The 16,251-nt window shown below is 38.3% G+C and overlaps 1 protein-coding gene across 1 annotated transcript; it reads left to right on the top strand.

The window, feature by feature from the left end:
• The first annotated feature begins 3,648 nt into the window (after positions 1-3,648).
• Positions 3,649-10,104, top strand: LOC141017711 (adenylate kinase 7-like). The gene is made up of 18 exons (XM_073492442.1): positions 3,649-3,723; positions 3,825-3,977; positions 4,354-4,468; positions 4,574-4,668; positions 4,755-4,865; positions 5,024-5,107; positions 5,263-5,351; positions 5,448-5,538; positions 5,933-6,010; positions 6,597-6,746; positions 7,122-7,250; positions 7,429-7,531; positions 8,018-8,146; positions 8,231-8,293; positions 8,465-8,662; positions 9,474-9,691; positions 9,814-9,972; positions 10,060-10,104. The coding sequence occupies exons 1-18, from the start codon at positions 3,649-3,651 to the stop codon at positions 10,102-10,104; spliced, it is 2,085 nt and encodes a 694-aa protein (XP_073348543.1).
• Positions 10,105-16,251: the final 6,147 nt, after the last annotated feature.

The following is a 16,251-nucleotide window of genomic DNA, read 5'->3' as shown; positions in this document are numbered from 1 at the left end:
TTTCCGAGCCATAAGTGACCATAAACAGAAGTAGATGAAGAATTGAAACGTGCAATTGAGACAATAAACTCAATAGGAAACTGTAGAGTCTATTTCTCATAAGCTTCCATTCAGTCAGACTTTTATTCCGATAATCAGAAAAAAAAATTGTAAATATCAAATCCAGTAATTGGTATGCAGTATACAGTACATACATATGTAAATATATGTATCATTTACTTTTACTTGTACTTTTGATGCTTATAAATGGTCAGAAAAAGTCTTTTAAAGTACATTTAACATCAGATACCTTAAGATTTTAACCAATTACTATTCATATGCATGACTTTCACTTTAACCAGAGTAATATTTAACATTATATCTTTACTTTTACTCAAATATGACTTTTGGGTCATTTTTACAACACTGTGTTACAGTGAACTTTAACACTAATAACAGAGTGTTTCAAGTATTTGATTAGCAGACTGTCTTTTTCAAGGATAACTGCATCACATTGTTGAGCAAAAAGTAAAAGTCAGAGACATCACGTTAGTTTTTGGATGAAACCGGCGCTGTGTTTTGTCAACAGCTGCCTTGAAGTCGACGAAGCACTTTTTGGCAGAGTCCCGTCTTTATCACCAGGTCTTTATCAGGATAAGGCAGACTGGTCTTTAATGGGTCATGGTTTTGAGGGACATCCGTCCTTATAAGGGCATGTAGGAAGCACACGGTTCGTGTCCTGACAGCTGCCCCCTCCGCTCTTCACCCCCCCACCTCCTCCAACACACACACATGCACACACTTCAGCAGCTGTTGGCAACAATTGCTTTTTAACAGTCAGTCCTACTTGGACAGTGGTTTGTTTACCATCAGCAATACAATGCTATACATGTTTTTGTTAAATGGTAAAAGAAAGAACGCAGGAGTATTTTAAAAAAAGGGCTTTTTGTGCCACATTCACTGCATGTTGGTTGCTGAAAGACCTCTGAATCTAACCTTGTACAGAAATGTTAGAAATAATTAGTAATTAAATGAAGCTGATTACTTTCACACAGTATAAGTGGCTTACTTGTCACAATTTTCAGACTATAGATAAATGTATTCCTGAAATGTTCTACAAACAGGAGTATTTCAAGTTGAGCAAAAATGTGTTTTTTTAATTTTATACACAGAGATGACTAAATGTCTGATATCAGTTGTCTTAGTGTCCTTTTTTTTTTTTTGCTTGATTTTGACTAAAATTATTCAAATTATTTCATTGCAGAGAGGTAAATATCATAAACAGTCCACTGACAATAAACAAGCAGTGCTGTTCTTGGCACCGACAGCCGTTATCGTAATGTGCCACATGCCTGCTGTAAACAGCTGATGGCTCACCAGTGTTTGACAAACTGCATGCTGGCTGACATGTTAATCAGAACAATCACATCAGCAGCTATAATTGTAAATCATTATACAGTACATGAGGTTGAGAAAGGGCACAGGAGAAATTGGCTCTTCTAAATGTTGCCATCACCTAAAAATATTCTCCCTAAAACAAGACTGAAACCTGCTTTTTGAGACCAATAACGATGTTGATATTTTAGAAATTCCTGTTTATTCTCTGACTTCTTCACTAAACTGATCAAATTCCTTAACAACCCATGATTGGAATACACTTCGCAGCATCAGGAATTACAGGTTTACCAAACATGGCCAGAAACGACCAATCATCCATGCAGTTCCCTTCCGTATCACTGTTCTTTGAATGTATGACAGGGTGTGTTTTACTGAGTGCTGAGGCCTGTGTAGAACAGACACCATCAAGCACTGCCAGCAGTTTCTCAGATAGTGTCAGCTCTATAAATATATGGGGTGCTTTGAAAGTTTCCATGTCAGCGCTCCATTGTCCTGCTATGAGGGGATCTACAGGCCCGCAGGAGTGTGTGGTTTGTGAGTTAGATAGAGAGCTGCATGAGGGGGTGTTAAATTGGCAGTCCCTACAGGAGAATTACAACAGCATTAGAGGGATACTAAAGTGACACCATGGGAAAATGATACACAAAGGTTAATTGATATAACATAGTACATTTATTTTAAGTCCCTGTATCATCAAGTATTTTTTGGGCAATAAATGTAATTATCAAATATAAAAATGAAATAATACACATATTTACATGTATATTTACTGCATACTATGGTTCAATTGTACGGAAGCCCTAAAGGGCCATGCATTCATACATTTAATTTCCTCCGTTTTCCCGTGATAACGAGTTAATTTCATTTGTTTTCTCGAGATCTCGAGTTATTATCTCGAAATAACAACTGCCGTTTTCCCGAGATAACGGGATAATTTTCTCGAGATCTCGAAATCTCGAGATAACGAAACTTTGTTTTCCCGAGATAACGATATAATTAATTTGAGATCTCGAGATAATGACTGTGATATGATAGGCCTGAGATTATGGAGACGCCCGGGACCTTGTAGCTGGTCAGCTATGTAGTTAACGACGACATCAGGCTCACTTAGATTGCGCCGTCGATATAGCTGATGCCTTGCTAACCGTCTTTTTAGATTACGCACACTAATGTGTGTATTATCTGTAATAGCAAGGCATAATGCTATTTCAGCCTGTCAGGCCTTGATTGAAAAGATATGTGACGCGGTGATCGATATGCTCCTGCTCCTCTGACATTGCTACACTGAATGATGTTTCCTGCAATGATTTAATATACTACACTATCGTTTTGTTTTCTCAAGATCTCAAATTAATTATATCGTTATCTCGGGAAAACAAAGTTTCGTTATCTCGAGATCTCACAAAAATTATCCTGTTATCTCGGGAAAACGGCAGTTGTTATTTCGAGATAATAACTCGAGATCTCGAGAAAACAAATGAATTTAACTCGTTATCACGGGAAAACGGAGGAAATTAAATGTATGAATGCATGGCCCTTTAGGGCTTCCGTACAATTGTACTGGTTGAATGAGACAAACCTCTTTTTAGTGGATTTTAGTGTTTTTTATATATTAAAAAAAAAATTCCATGAAAATTCATCATATTTTTTATTCATGTTTATTTTTTTTTATGAAACTCACCTTTTTTCAGTAGCTTCCATGTCATGTGCTTCCTGTCCTGGCTGAATGAGACACATTTCTTTTTATTGGTTATTTTTCATGAAAATCTTGAATGATATTTAAAGAATCATTTTCATTTTATTAAATTTTGTCAATAGCTTCCAGGTCATGTGACATCTGGCATAATTAAACATCTTGAATTTCTGTTGGGATTAAAAATGGGGACATTGAGTTACATAGATATCATGATAAAGAGGATTGGAAGGCTTATTCGAGTATAATCATTTGATTTTATGTTTAAATTGGAGAACTTTTAGGCCAACAAAATAATACATTAATAAAATCCTCAGTATAAATTTGATCCTGTGGGTAAATGCGAAGTACCCGGAAGTAAAGCGTACTGTATGCGCGACTCCACGCATTCTCATTGGCTGAGCCATGGCAACCGGAGTGAGCCCATAGCAACGTTCCACAACGCAACTCAACAGTTATTACCACAAATGTAGACAACTAGCAAGCTAGAGCTTTAACACGTAATTAGTGATAAAGTAAGTTATTAAAACAAAAAGCACAAAGTATTAGTAAACGCAAATACTCGCTTTTTTTTCAAAATGGGGGACAAAACTCGTCCCAAACGTATTTTTATCAACGATGTCGACAGGTATTCCTCCAAACACATCGCCAAGGTAATGTTAGCTAAAGAAGTAGCTCGCCTTTTTGTCAATATAAAATGGCGTGCTGTTCGCTTGTTTACAGTTTATTGTCTGACTTACCTGTACTTGAACAGTTTTTATCGACCTGCTCTGCCGGGGAGAGCTCGGAGGAGGGAGAAGAACAGACGTTGGCCTCCCCTCCAGGTGAACCTGCCTTTCAGATAGTGGGAACTGTGTCTGCTTCCCCCAGAGATGACAAAGAAAGCTTTCTACTTGAACAGTATACGGTGAGTCAGGCGTTCAAACCCCGTGTCATTCTTTGGTTTGTCTAAAGAAATGCGAAAAATAGTATTTTAATACAATATCTTTACGCTTGCTCAAGCATGACTTTTTTTAGTACACTGTCCGTCCAATACTGTCCAATTTTGATACAAGAGTCTGTCTGGAGTCATTTTGCATAAAGAGTAGTTTTACTTTTCAAAATGTGAAGTACTTTTTGCTGATATTACTTTTAAGATTTTAAATGCAGGACTTTAACTTGTAATTGAGCAATTTATATTGTGGCATTGGTACTTTTACTGTACTTGTTACCACTGCTTACATTAACTATAACAACGATAACGCAAATTACGGACAATGTGTAAACTGGGTCTCTTTTGGTAGTCACCAACTCGAGATGAGCTTCTTGAGCGCCTGCTGGAGTGTGATGTCGTTGTGTACAACATCTCAGAAAGTGGCACACAGCAGCAGGTTGAAGAAGCAACATGGGCAATCACAGGTAAGGTGTAAGTAGGCTTATTACTAGGTGAACCGAAAAATGTAAGCCTATAGCTTATAGTTTCCTGGATGATTCTTGTACTTTATTTATTTCTTCTACAAACAGCCCTTCATGCGGAGGGGGAGAACTTCAAGTCTCGGAAAATGTTCATCTTAGTCTCCACAGTGATGACCTGGGCCCTGAGCAAGGCGCAGAATCCGGTGAGCCTGCAGGAAAATGTCGCCAAACTGTCGAGTTGTACTGCGAATAAAACACAACCAACATGATTGACATTTTCTCTTTTCAGGATGAAACAGACGTTCTGCTAACAGAGGAGGAATTCAGAAGAAGAAGGCCTCATCCCAACTTCAAAAACCACAATAATCTGGAGAAACTTGTGCTCAAACTGGGCAGAGGTGTAAGAACATTACTTACAACATACTCAAAACATATTCCAACAGAGTGGTAGCATTTTACGGTAACAGTACCAGGAAAATGAATTTAGTTATAAAAAGATAAATACTTGAAAAATGCCTGTAAACCTTATAGAATTGTTTTATCTTGCTAACCTTACAGAAGGGGACCGGACTTACTGGCTATGTTGTAGCCAGCGGTCTTCAGTACGGAAAAGGAGAGAACCTCTTTCACTACTTTTTCAAGGTAGATATTAATGCAATAATACCTCAGTACACTGTGTGTGTGTGTGTGTGTGTGTGTGTGTGTGTGTGTGTGTGTGTGTGTGTGTGTGTGTGTGTGTACTGAATGCCTAAATTGCAATATCATCTTCTATGAAATGTTTTTGTATTTTTGAACAGGTGTCTTGGTTGCTGCAGTTTCCAAAAGTTCCTCTTTTTGGAGAGGGCACAAATTACATCCCAATGATTCATGTTTATGACCTCGGAGGGTGATTTTAATTTACAGTACTTCTACACACACATATATATATACTGTTTATTTTTAGAGATAATTAATACAGGACTAAACTGTGTTTCTTTCTCAGAGTTCTCCAAAATATCATTGAACTCAAGCCAAAGTCAAAGTACATTCTTGCTGTCGATGACTCTAAGAACACTTTAGAGGATATTGTGAAGGTAACATGAATGAAGCAAGACATAAAAGAAAATGGATAATACATTTGTTGTTGTTTTTTTATGACTACAGCTGCAACAATTAGTCAATGAATGGAAGTCAATTTAACGAAAATTAATTGCAAACTATTTTGATAATCAATTAAATAGTGATCGACCGTTATATGTGATATTATAATGATTATTATTTATCACAGAGACAGATAACTCTGGAAGCAATATACATTCACAGTAATATTTGAAATATAGTAATATTTGTAGCCCTACTTATGAATCTATAGTTAACTTTCTACTGTGATCTGCAAAGACAAAATGACAAATCAAGTCAATCAGTCATTCAATGACACATCAAAATATTAAAACGATTACTGTTATTCTCTGACTCTTTACTCTTCAGATGATAAGTGTTACACTTGGGCGGGGAAAACTGAACAAAGTGCCAGAGCAGGAAGCAATTGCCATGAAGGCTTTTAAGGTACAGTATGCCATTTTTTACTTTTTACTAATTTTAAATAAGGTAGAATCTCATCTGAATTATTACACAATCACTCTTTTTAAATATTCATTTAATTTAATAATAATTCTCTCAGTGTGGCAATCCAACCTTGAAACGCTTATGCACAAAAATACCACATTATCAAACAATTACATATAAAGCTGCTGTTTCTTGGAAAGTCAATTGAAGGCTACTTTTATACTTTTAAAATAATTGAATAACCACCAAGCTTTAGTACAATTTAACAGTAATAGAATATACTATTATCAGTTTTAAATGGACAGTTAAGCTTTACCCCTTAAAAAAATGTCTACTATCTGACACAGATGAAGCAGCACTAGATGTTATGTGTCTAGGATGACAGGGTTACATCTGGGTTAAGAATCAACACACATTAATTCACATCTGAGCAGTAACTATCTTTAGTGGCTCTTAATACAGGATCAGAGAAACCTCCTGATGTAACCTGTGGTTGTAATAAAGATGCAGTTGGCCCTCTATGGCACATCATGACATATTCTACCAGTAAATATTCAATATCACACATACTGTGTTTTCGTTTCAGCCTGAGGAATTGGACTACCTCAGCATCAACCTCCGCCTGGATGCTTTTATCATCAAAGACTCCTTCAGTCTCCGCTGGACGTCTGAAGCTGGGATGGTAGAAAACATGGAGAGCATCGTGAAGGAATACAAAAACACCAGGCAGCTACTTGTGAGTGTTCAGCTCCTTCAAATAAAGACATTTTACAAACACAGTTGAATTTTGACGCCAGTTGACACTTGATACATACTTGATACACACAAGAGTGTTTGAGAGTTCTCATTATTTTGCTGTATAGAGACAGCAGATTCAGCTGATTAATGACTATATTTGATATGTTAAGGAAAAGCCCACAGATTTTTTTCTGTTTGAGGTGGAAACACAAAATTTACTGTGGAAACTGTCAAGACATGTGGCTGCACATGGCAAAATCAACCTTCTGTTACTCTGGTGTACAGTATGCCTTGATTAAATGTGTATTTCGGACATAAAAGCTACTTTGACATCAGCTTAAAGCCAAGTCTTGTTTCTATTTTGTCTCCCTAGCCAATCAAAATCAGCCTGGTCGGACCTCCAGCTGTGGGTAAAACCACCGTTGCAGAGAAGCTGTGCAGTCATTACCAAATACACCACATCAGGATCAAAGAGGTCATAGAGGAAAAGATCACACAACTGGTCAGTGGAATCAAAGAATTGCATTTTCAGACAAACTTAATTTTTGTCTCAGAGGAAATGTACTGCCCTCTTGTGGAAGTTCTATTTTGCAGTTTGAGACTCTTACAGGGCAACAATGATGCTCAACAAACACATACTCATATTCATTTGTCACGTATCTTTCCATATTTTGCAGAAGGAGATAGTGGATGAAGCTGAGCCTGAATATGTCAGCGAAGAGGTAACAGCTGCTGCCCGGAAACAACTGGAAGACTTTAACAAAAGCATGGAAATGAATGCAGGTTTGTTATACTGTAGAACCACAGTCCTACATAAGAACTACCATATTCCATGCCTCAGAAAGCCGTAAAGTAGACATTATGTTTTTATTAACATTTCAAAAGTCATGGATGTTTGATTACAGCAGTCTTTGGATTACTTCAAACTTATACTGTTGATAAAAGTGGGAAATGGACACCCAGTAACAGGCCTGATGTTGAATCAGTGTGACGAGAATAATAGTGTATGTTGACTTAATAATAAATAATACTAATAACGTTTTTAAGTGAAGTTTTTATTTTTCATTTAACCTTTCTTGGTGCACTACACAACAACAAAACAATGTGGGCCAGGGGTCATTTTAAGATAAGATAAGACAGAACTTTATTCATCCCGAGGAAGTTGTTGTACGGCAGTTGCAAATATAGAGAGTACAAATATATCAGTACATCTGTGTTTGGAGTATTAATGGGTTGTAAAGGTTTTAAATGACTGCCTTGGTCCTTTAGGTCGACTGGCTGATAATCTACTTGTTGACATTTTGCAAGAAAAGCTGAATTCAAAGCCATGTAGGAACCAAGGATTTGTCCTTGATGGATTTCCGAAGACTTATGAGCAAGCGAAGCTGATTTTCTCTGGTATGTTTGATCCATTCTTTTAATTACTGTAAAATGTATTCATATTGATTACACTAATATTGATGTGGCGTTTTTACCATTCAGATGAAGACACAGAGAACCAGGAAATGATGTTCAAACCTGTGTACAACCAGAAGATCACACCAGGTTGTTGATGTACTGCTTACAAAGATAGAAAACACACCAATCAGTTGTTACAGCAGAGGATCTTATAAAATAATCCTAAAACTAGCTCACCAAAACTCTCTTCATACCTCTAATAATAAAAAACATTCTGTCAGTTTCATCGTCTTATTCCACTTGTTTTATGTTTTGCAGAGCATGTTTTCGCCCTGAATGCGACGGATGATTTCCTGACAAAGAGAGCACAGGGACTTCCACAGAGCGTGGCAGAGAAAATGCGATACACCCAGGAGGAATTTGTCGCTCGCCTGACGAGATACAGACAACTCTGCACTGCAGAGGAAACCCTGCTGGACTACTTTGATGAGCTCGAGATTCACCCAGAACATATCGGTACTGTCCTCAAAGACACATCAAAGTTAAAACGTTACTGGAAGATGCATAAATGGCAAGACGTTACCAGAATATTGAAGAAATTATAGCAAAGAAAAGAGTTTGAGTGTTAGCAGCATACTGGTGTGTCTATCAGCACATTGTGTTGCATTTTATGATGCAGCTATGAAAAATGTGACTATGTCTTAAAGCCCATTTGTAGTCTTCTTCTTGTACTAGAGTTTCTTGAAATGAAGATCACATTTCATGTAAATTCCTTTGCTTCATATTTCAAGAAGCTTGTTGCTTCGTCATTCAAAATTGTTCTGTTTAAAGGAATAGTTAAACATTTTGGAAATTAAGCTTATTTGCAGTCTTGCCAAGAGTTAAATCAGCATTAAAAAGCTCTATACTGTACAGTAGCTTGGTTTTGTTTAAAATCTAGGGCTGCAACTAACAATTATTTTTAATCTGTTTGTTTTTTTCTCGATTAATTGATTAGTTGTTTGGTCTACAAAATGTCAGAAAATTGCGAAAAATGTAAATCAGTTTGTTTCTCAAAGCCTAAAATGTCGTCTTCAAATGTTTTTTGTTGTTGTTTTTTTTGTCCACAACCCAAAGATATTCAGTTTACTGTCATAGATGAGTAAATAAACCAGAATATATTCACATTTAAGAAGCTGGAATCAGATCATTTTTGCCTTACCTTGCCATTAATCTATCTCATTGTGTGCTGTCAACCTCATGCTGACCTCATGGCAATCAACATAACATTCAGTAGTGAGGCTTGTAGAAGTATTTTTTTACAATAAGTATGCCTTTTCCTCTCCAGAGGTCACGACAGGTGATTCAGAGTACACAGATGTTATGAAGAAGATCACTGAGATGGCGGGGATTCCCAAGAATTACGGCCCAAGTCCAGAGGAGCAGGAGGAGGAGGACAGAAAGAAAGAGGAAGAGAGGAAGAAGAAACTGGCTGCAGAAGCTGCTGAGAAGAAACGCAGGAATGAAGCTGCACTGGCTGAGATGGTTGCTCAGTACGAGGAGTGGGTGAGTGGAGAGAAGAAGCCACAAAAGTGTGTCATACCAGCATTTAGAGAGGATGTATAGACGTAATGAGTAAATAGAGAGTAAATAATGACAATGAATTGATATTTTTTGTTATTTATTAGCAGAAGAATTTGTCGGAGTTGCAGAGACAGGAGTACGAGCTGCTGGAAGCTCGCTCTCTTCCTCTGAGGAACTACCTGATGAAGTACGTGATGCCCTCGCTCACTGAGGCCATGTTAGACTGCAGCAAGATCAAACCAGAGGACCCCGTCAACTTTTTGGTATTTACACAGTAGTCCTTTAACAAATATAAGAGCCTTTGTTGAAAATGAGTGAACTGACACAGCGGTTTTGTTTTGTTTTTGCAGGCTGAACATCTGCTAAAGAACAACCAACAAGGAGAACAATCCTAGTGATGAGGAAATTTTCCATTGCATGGTATTAAATTACAGCAAAAATGAAAAAAGTAGTGCATCAGTGTTACAGGATCAAAATAAATAGTAACAAACGTGATTAAGAGGTAAAAATGTGGTCATTCAAGCAGTTTATCTGTCAAAACATCAACAAAAAACAATTTTCTGTATTTGTGTCACCTTCAGTCACTCGTTAAAAAGTGTTTTTGATCATAACGAAAGGCTTTTGTAACGCATAGTAAATTGCTTAATAGTTGTCATTTATATGATTATTTATAAGCCACTGATAAGAGAAACTTTTGGGTTAGTGAGCCATTACTAACCCATTACTGTAGTTTACAATGTCAAGATAGATATAGATATATAGATATGTCAAGTATGCAGGAGTGCAAGAATGTCAACTAGCTGCCGAAGTGGAAAATAAAGTATTGGTTCCAGCAAAACTATGACTAGTTTCATTCAGTAAAATAACCAGGTGTCAGTCAATATTACAGAAAAGTATCCATATTTAAAGACTATAAAATACAAAATACATTGCAGGTATATCGTGACATGGTATAAACATACTTTTTTACACACTTTAAACTCTAAAATATAGACAACACACTGATTCCTCTCTTGTAGGACTTGGCTTAGTGTTTGTTAGAGACGTTTATGGTTCAGCCAGGTTTCCACTCATTATCTGTCCTCTCAGAGTCTCCATCTGGTCTGTGACTCAGCTCCCTTTGTGATGAAGAGTCAGCGTTTACTGGAAGAAGCAGGCCGACTCTTAATCCAGCAAAGATGTAAACAGCAATTCTCAGAAAGACTGCAAAAGTTTCTTTGTTTGAGGTGAGACAGTAGAGACAACTTCCAAACTAGTTCATGAATTTTAAAAAAGTATTTATTAATAATTCACTGTATTCCCATGTATAATTCTTGCATGTTTTGTGAATGATTTAGGCTACAGGAGATCACTAAGCATGCAGTTATACAGAATGTGAAGTCTGCTGTTTCAACACTAGGTGGAGCAGCCATCTTATCTAGAAACCTTCCCTGAGGCAAAGGTCTGTTTAAGTGTTTATATTTTTCTCAGTTCCACCTTAAGTCAAGGAGGGTTCTTGTCACAGAAATCCCAGTGTTTTTCCTTGTTGCATTCAACAAATCAGTCTGGCTGTGGAAAAAGGCCTTTGTTCTGATATTGCGTCACAGAATAAGAATGTGTTGCTCCAGTTGTTGTGGATATTAAAGTCCAACTGCTGTGTGAAGTTTGCTTTGTAGTTTGTTTGTGACTGACGAACTGTGGAATCCACCGGCTAATTAGAAGCTGTCTGCAGGATCGCTCACATGGAAAATAAATCAGAACTGAAGCACTTCCTGTCGCGCAGTCGCTTTATGTGCAAGGTCTTACCACAATAAATGTCATGAATAGTGTTTTCATGGTCATAAAAGCTGCAGAGCTATATAATTGTTCCTGTACTGTAGCTGTGGCAATGACAATATATCCATACTTATACTGTGAAACCACATCAGAGGTTTGGCTTTAAATTCTGCAATTATTGTGAGAATGCTGAAGCGATCTTTATTATTCTTCTGTATTATTTTTTGACCGCGTCTTCCACATTTTCACAGATAGACACATTGTTCCAAGCTGCATATGTCAAGCGTATTTGTCTAGTGGTTTGGGTTTTTTTTTTTAATAAAAGGCTGTCTATGTGGTTGGATATATTCATGATTATTTTGTAAACCGTGCGTGCTAAAGTTATCATAACCTGCACACAGGTGCCCTATGGAGATATGCTCAACATATTAAAGTAATTACTCAATAGCGGCACCAGAAGTTCAGGTATTAAGTGTTTTACATTTTGACTAACGACTCATGAATAAAAGAAAAATGTTTGGCTTTAAGTTATGTAATTGTTGTGTGATTGCTGATATGTTTTTAGGACCGCTTCTTCTTCCAGAAGATAATATTTGTTATTATCAAGTTCATCTTTGTGTTGGTATGGAGGTCAGGTGATGGTAAAAGTTGGTACCACACTGAAAGAGACAGAAAAAGACTAACAGCTTATAAAGTGATGGGAGAGTAAAATACTGGCAAGAGACACTGTAATTTGCGAGAGGGCAGAAGGGTCGCCCCAATCAGCCACAATAAAAGTGTTGGCAGTGACAGTGGGAGAGTCAGAGTGAACTGGCAGAACAAATTAGGACAGACTTCCTCTGCAGGGAGCCGGTCCAGCTCTGTCACTGACATTTAATTTCATATTTATGAGGTAAAAATGACGAGATGTCCTGCCAAACACCCACGGTTCCCATAATTCATGTCTTCAATATGTGGATGTGTCGTTTAGCTGGAGCCCAAAGTCAGCCAAGCCCTCCTTCATTCCCAGTATTTTAATGGCTTAAGAGGGAGATATTATTCTGTCTATTCAGAGTTATTTTTCCCACTGTGCACTGGAGGAACTTTCGTTATGAACTTATGCACTGATGTAGTCTAACAGTCAATATTTTGGTAGTTGTGGAAGATTTCAGTAAGTTAACCTGAACATGAAAGGATTCCTCATAGTTTTACATGAATTTTGTTGCTTGTTTCTGGCTGTATCCTCCCAAAGCAGCAAACTCCACCCACCTGTGAGTGTAAGAAAGGTCAGCAGAAATGCTGAGAATCTATTGTAAATAGTTGAAGCTTTATTTGATCTCCGGTTGAGAAAACGTGAGTCATGATCCAAGATGTTCCAGCTGCCTCAGTTGTAATAAAACGTCTCACCTGCTCATCAGCATGCTGGGAAACAAATCTTCAGGCTAAATACAGTGAACCGCCTACAGAGTGCTAAATACTTTACTGCTAGTAGTATGCATCTCCTGGCTGGCGTTCCTCCAGTTTTAATGCATTTGAGGGGAATTACTGCCACCTTCCCAACAACACAAAACTGATTTCAACCTATCATTGCAACAAACAGACATAGAAGGAGACTTGAATGGGGAGAAAAGGCGTGTTAGCCTGGATGTTCCTTTCCCAATGTGTTGCCGTGCTCGGGACGCCTTACCAACCCCAAATGTCTTTATTTGATGTCCTAGAAACGAGACTCAATGATCAACTATCTTTTCGGTGCGTTTACAAACAGCGTGGACAAATCCTACTGATTCTACCTTTAAGTTTAATAGTCTTTGAATTATATTAATATGACATGATGTTCAGTTAGCTTTGCACGGAAATAGCCGGTAGGAATGTCCTTCAGAGCATGGACACGGGAAGTAGATTGCCTAAATGGCATTATGAAACCCTTTAATTGATTGTCCACATGATATAAAAACTTCCTTTGATCGTGAAGCCTAATGTTACTTGACAGTTCTCTGGTTAATCTGCCAAGCGTATGAACTACACAACAGAAGTTGGATCAGTACTTCTGCTTTAACCAGAGTCTTTTTTTAAAGTATCTGTACTTCTACTTGAGTAAAGACTGTGTGTACTTCTGCCACCTCTGCAAATTACAGTTTCTTCTCGCCAACTTGTATGAAACTATTGGAAAATATCTGGAAATGATTGACCCGCAATGGAGTGTTACACAATTTTAAAACCATGCACATCATTCCTTAACCGCAGGAATATTGTTCATAAACAAGTGAATATTGTCCACCTTTGATCTGACAACAAAATGTGCTCGGTTACATTATGACTCATTGACAACACATGTAGGGACGCCCTCAGAACCTCCTCCCAGAACTAATGAAGAAAATCTTCAGTATTTGGCCTCTAAAACCCGACACTGGTCACAGCCAGAGGTCACTGTCTGGTGTACCACCATGGCCGCTCTCCAGTGGAAAACCTTTAATCCAGGACGCCAGAAACTGTCTATTAGTGAAGACTTTCACCTGAGCAAACGAGGAAGAAAGGTCTCATTCTGTGGTGCAGGGCGTCGGCTCGACTGGGTAGAATATGGAACAGTTATGGTGGAAATATCGTCTTCTTTCATTCACCTTTTTGACTTGATTATCCTTATGTTAAATTCTCCTTATATATTTTTTTTCCTGTCATTGGTGTGTGTGTGTTCCTGTGTATAGGAAATTTGTCGTCATCGTCACCACAGTCCACCCTTCACCTACAACAAATGAGAGACTAAAAGGAAAAAGAACCAATTTTTCTATTCAGTCCACTTAAACAGTAAAATTACCCATGGTGCCAAATGGTCTGCACTCAGCTTCTGTGTATGTGTGTGTACATGCAAATGTGTATATATGTATGTGTGTGTGTGTGTGTGTGTGTGTGTGTGTGTGTGTGTGTGTGTGTGTGTGTGTGGTGTGTGTGTGGGGAATAGTCTGTGGTGGTCTCAGCCATGTTGTTTTATCTGTGAGGCGGCCAGTGACAATAACTTCTACCACCCTTGTAGAGTGGTCATACACACACAACACACACACACACACACACACACACACACACACAAGATGGAAATAGCATCTACCACCCCCGTAGTGGTCACCCTAACATCTGCTGGTGGTTGAAAATGCTAGAAGAGGACCACACACACACACCTTCACACACACAGACGTATGTGGACATAGGAGGGTAGTGAACCATTTCGGTTTCTCTCATTGTGATAACACTCACACACACACACACACACACAAATACCACAGATACCACGAGTTGTTCTGCATATATTGTCTTCACACTTCAGGAACGAAATGATTCATTCTGACCCCATGTGTCAGCCATATTGACCGACCTCACACCAGTGCGCACACACACACACACATACACACACACACTTTACCAAGCTGTGTTTAAAAGCCGTGTTTGCTTTTGTTGGATAATGAAACTGACATGGCAGCTGAAAGAGAGAGATCCGTGTGTGTTTGTGTGTGTGTGTGTGTGTGTGATGCTTCACTGTGCATGCAGACCAGTCACCCACGAAGGCTCCTAAAGGGCGACCCTCATACGTTTCAGACATGTTTGCAGGGCGACATGTTGTGCCTGTGAGCTGCTGGTCAAGTTTTCCAAATGATGTCGTCCACATAAAGACAGATTAAAGGTCTGCAGCCCGGCAACAATAGCAATTAGTGTTACAGCCCGGCAGAGGACACATGTTACAGAACATCTTGTGACTTGATGATGGTCTGAAAAAAATAAGGCACCACTTGCTTTGAAATGTCTCTTTGAATTCTTTAACTGCTCTGAGGGGGAGCTGTAAGAGAACAATGAGTTTGGAAAGCTGAAAAAGTTTCAATAAAGCCTTTTGTGTGCGCTTACCAGACTTCTGTAGCTGCTCCTCATCTCTGCTTGAGGCTAGCAGCTCAAGGTTACATTGGCTGTGACTAGTATAACACACCTGAATCTCTGACCCAACTGTTGGTTGTGGAGTTGCATTGTGGGTAATGTAGGCCCAAGGGTTTCACAAGGAAGATTGAAAAAGATGACATGTTCACTTCTGCTGCATTGATTTTGACTCTCTCTTTTAACTGTCCATCCAGAGTATGAAAGTGTTGTAAGAGTGCAGTATTCTTTTGAGAGACAAAAACTTCATGCTGCACATCAAAAAACTATTTGAAACCAAGACACACAAATTGGTCAGAAAGGACACCAGACTGTAATCACTGTCACGTCATCAGGTGACTCTCATTATTCTGCAAAACCACAATTTTTCATTATATTCCTGCACTAAAGCAGAAAACTAAAGCAGTAAACTTCAGCTGAGCTGTGGCTCTGCACTTGACGAACCTGACGAACTCGATTATAAAGAAAATTTCCCTCACTGAACACCACACTGCTAACCTTTTAACCTATTGCTTGTTATTCTTGGCCAGTTTTTGTTTACATTAAGTCTCTATTATCTACTTCTATCTTGTTTGATTTTGATGGCCCAAATTCCAGTAAAAAATCCAACATTTTTAATACAATATTCAAAAGAACAGTGGGACATCGGGTCTGTAAAACATGTTGAATCATTGCAGAGATTTGAGCCTCCTACTGCAAGCATGAACTGGCCCGGACTGAACTTACTGCATCTTGATCCAGTCGGTCATGATTCCAAACAAAGTGTGCCACAGCCTTAAAAAGGTTATTTTAATACATGTCTCAAAATGTCTCAGAGTAAAGCAACTTTAAGGACTTACTATTTCCTCCAGTATTGTGTTGGTGTTGAGTTGAGGGATCGTCTTACAGTTTAAAGG

This window comes from Pagrus major, chromosome 22, assembly GCF_040436345.1.
Source record: "Pagrus major chromosome 22, Pma_NU_1.0".
In the NCBI taxonomy this organism is placed as follows: Eukaryota; Metazoa; Chordata; class Actinopteri; order Spariformes; family Sparidae; genus Pagrus; species Pagrus major.
This window is presented reverse-complemented; position numbering and strand designations above follow the sequence as displayed.

Coding starts and splice junctions, on each gene's coding strand:
- LOC141017711 (XM_073492442.1), top strand. CDS start 3,649: ATGGGGGACAAAACTCGTCCCAAACGTATTTTTATCAACGATGTCGAC. Junction 4,866..5,023: donor TGCTCAAACTGGGCAGAGGT/GTAAGAACATTA, acceptor CTAACCTTACAG/AAGGGGACCGGACTTACTGG. Junction 6,011..6,596: donor TTGCCATGAAGGCTTTTAAG/GTACAGTATGCC, acceptor TTTTCGTTTCAG/CCTGAGGAATTGGACTACCT.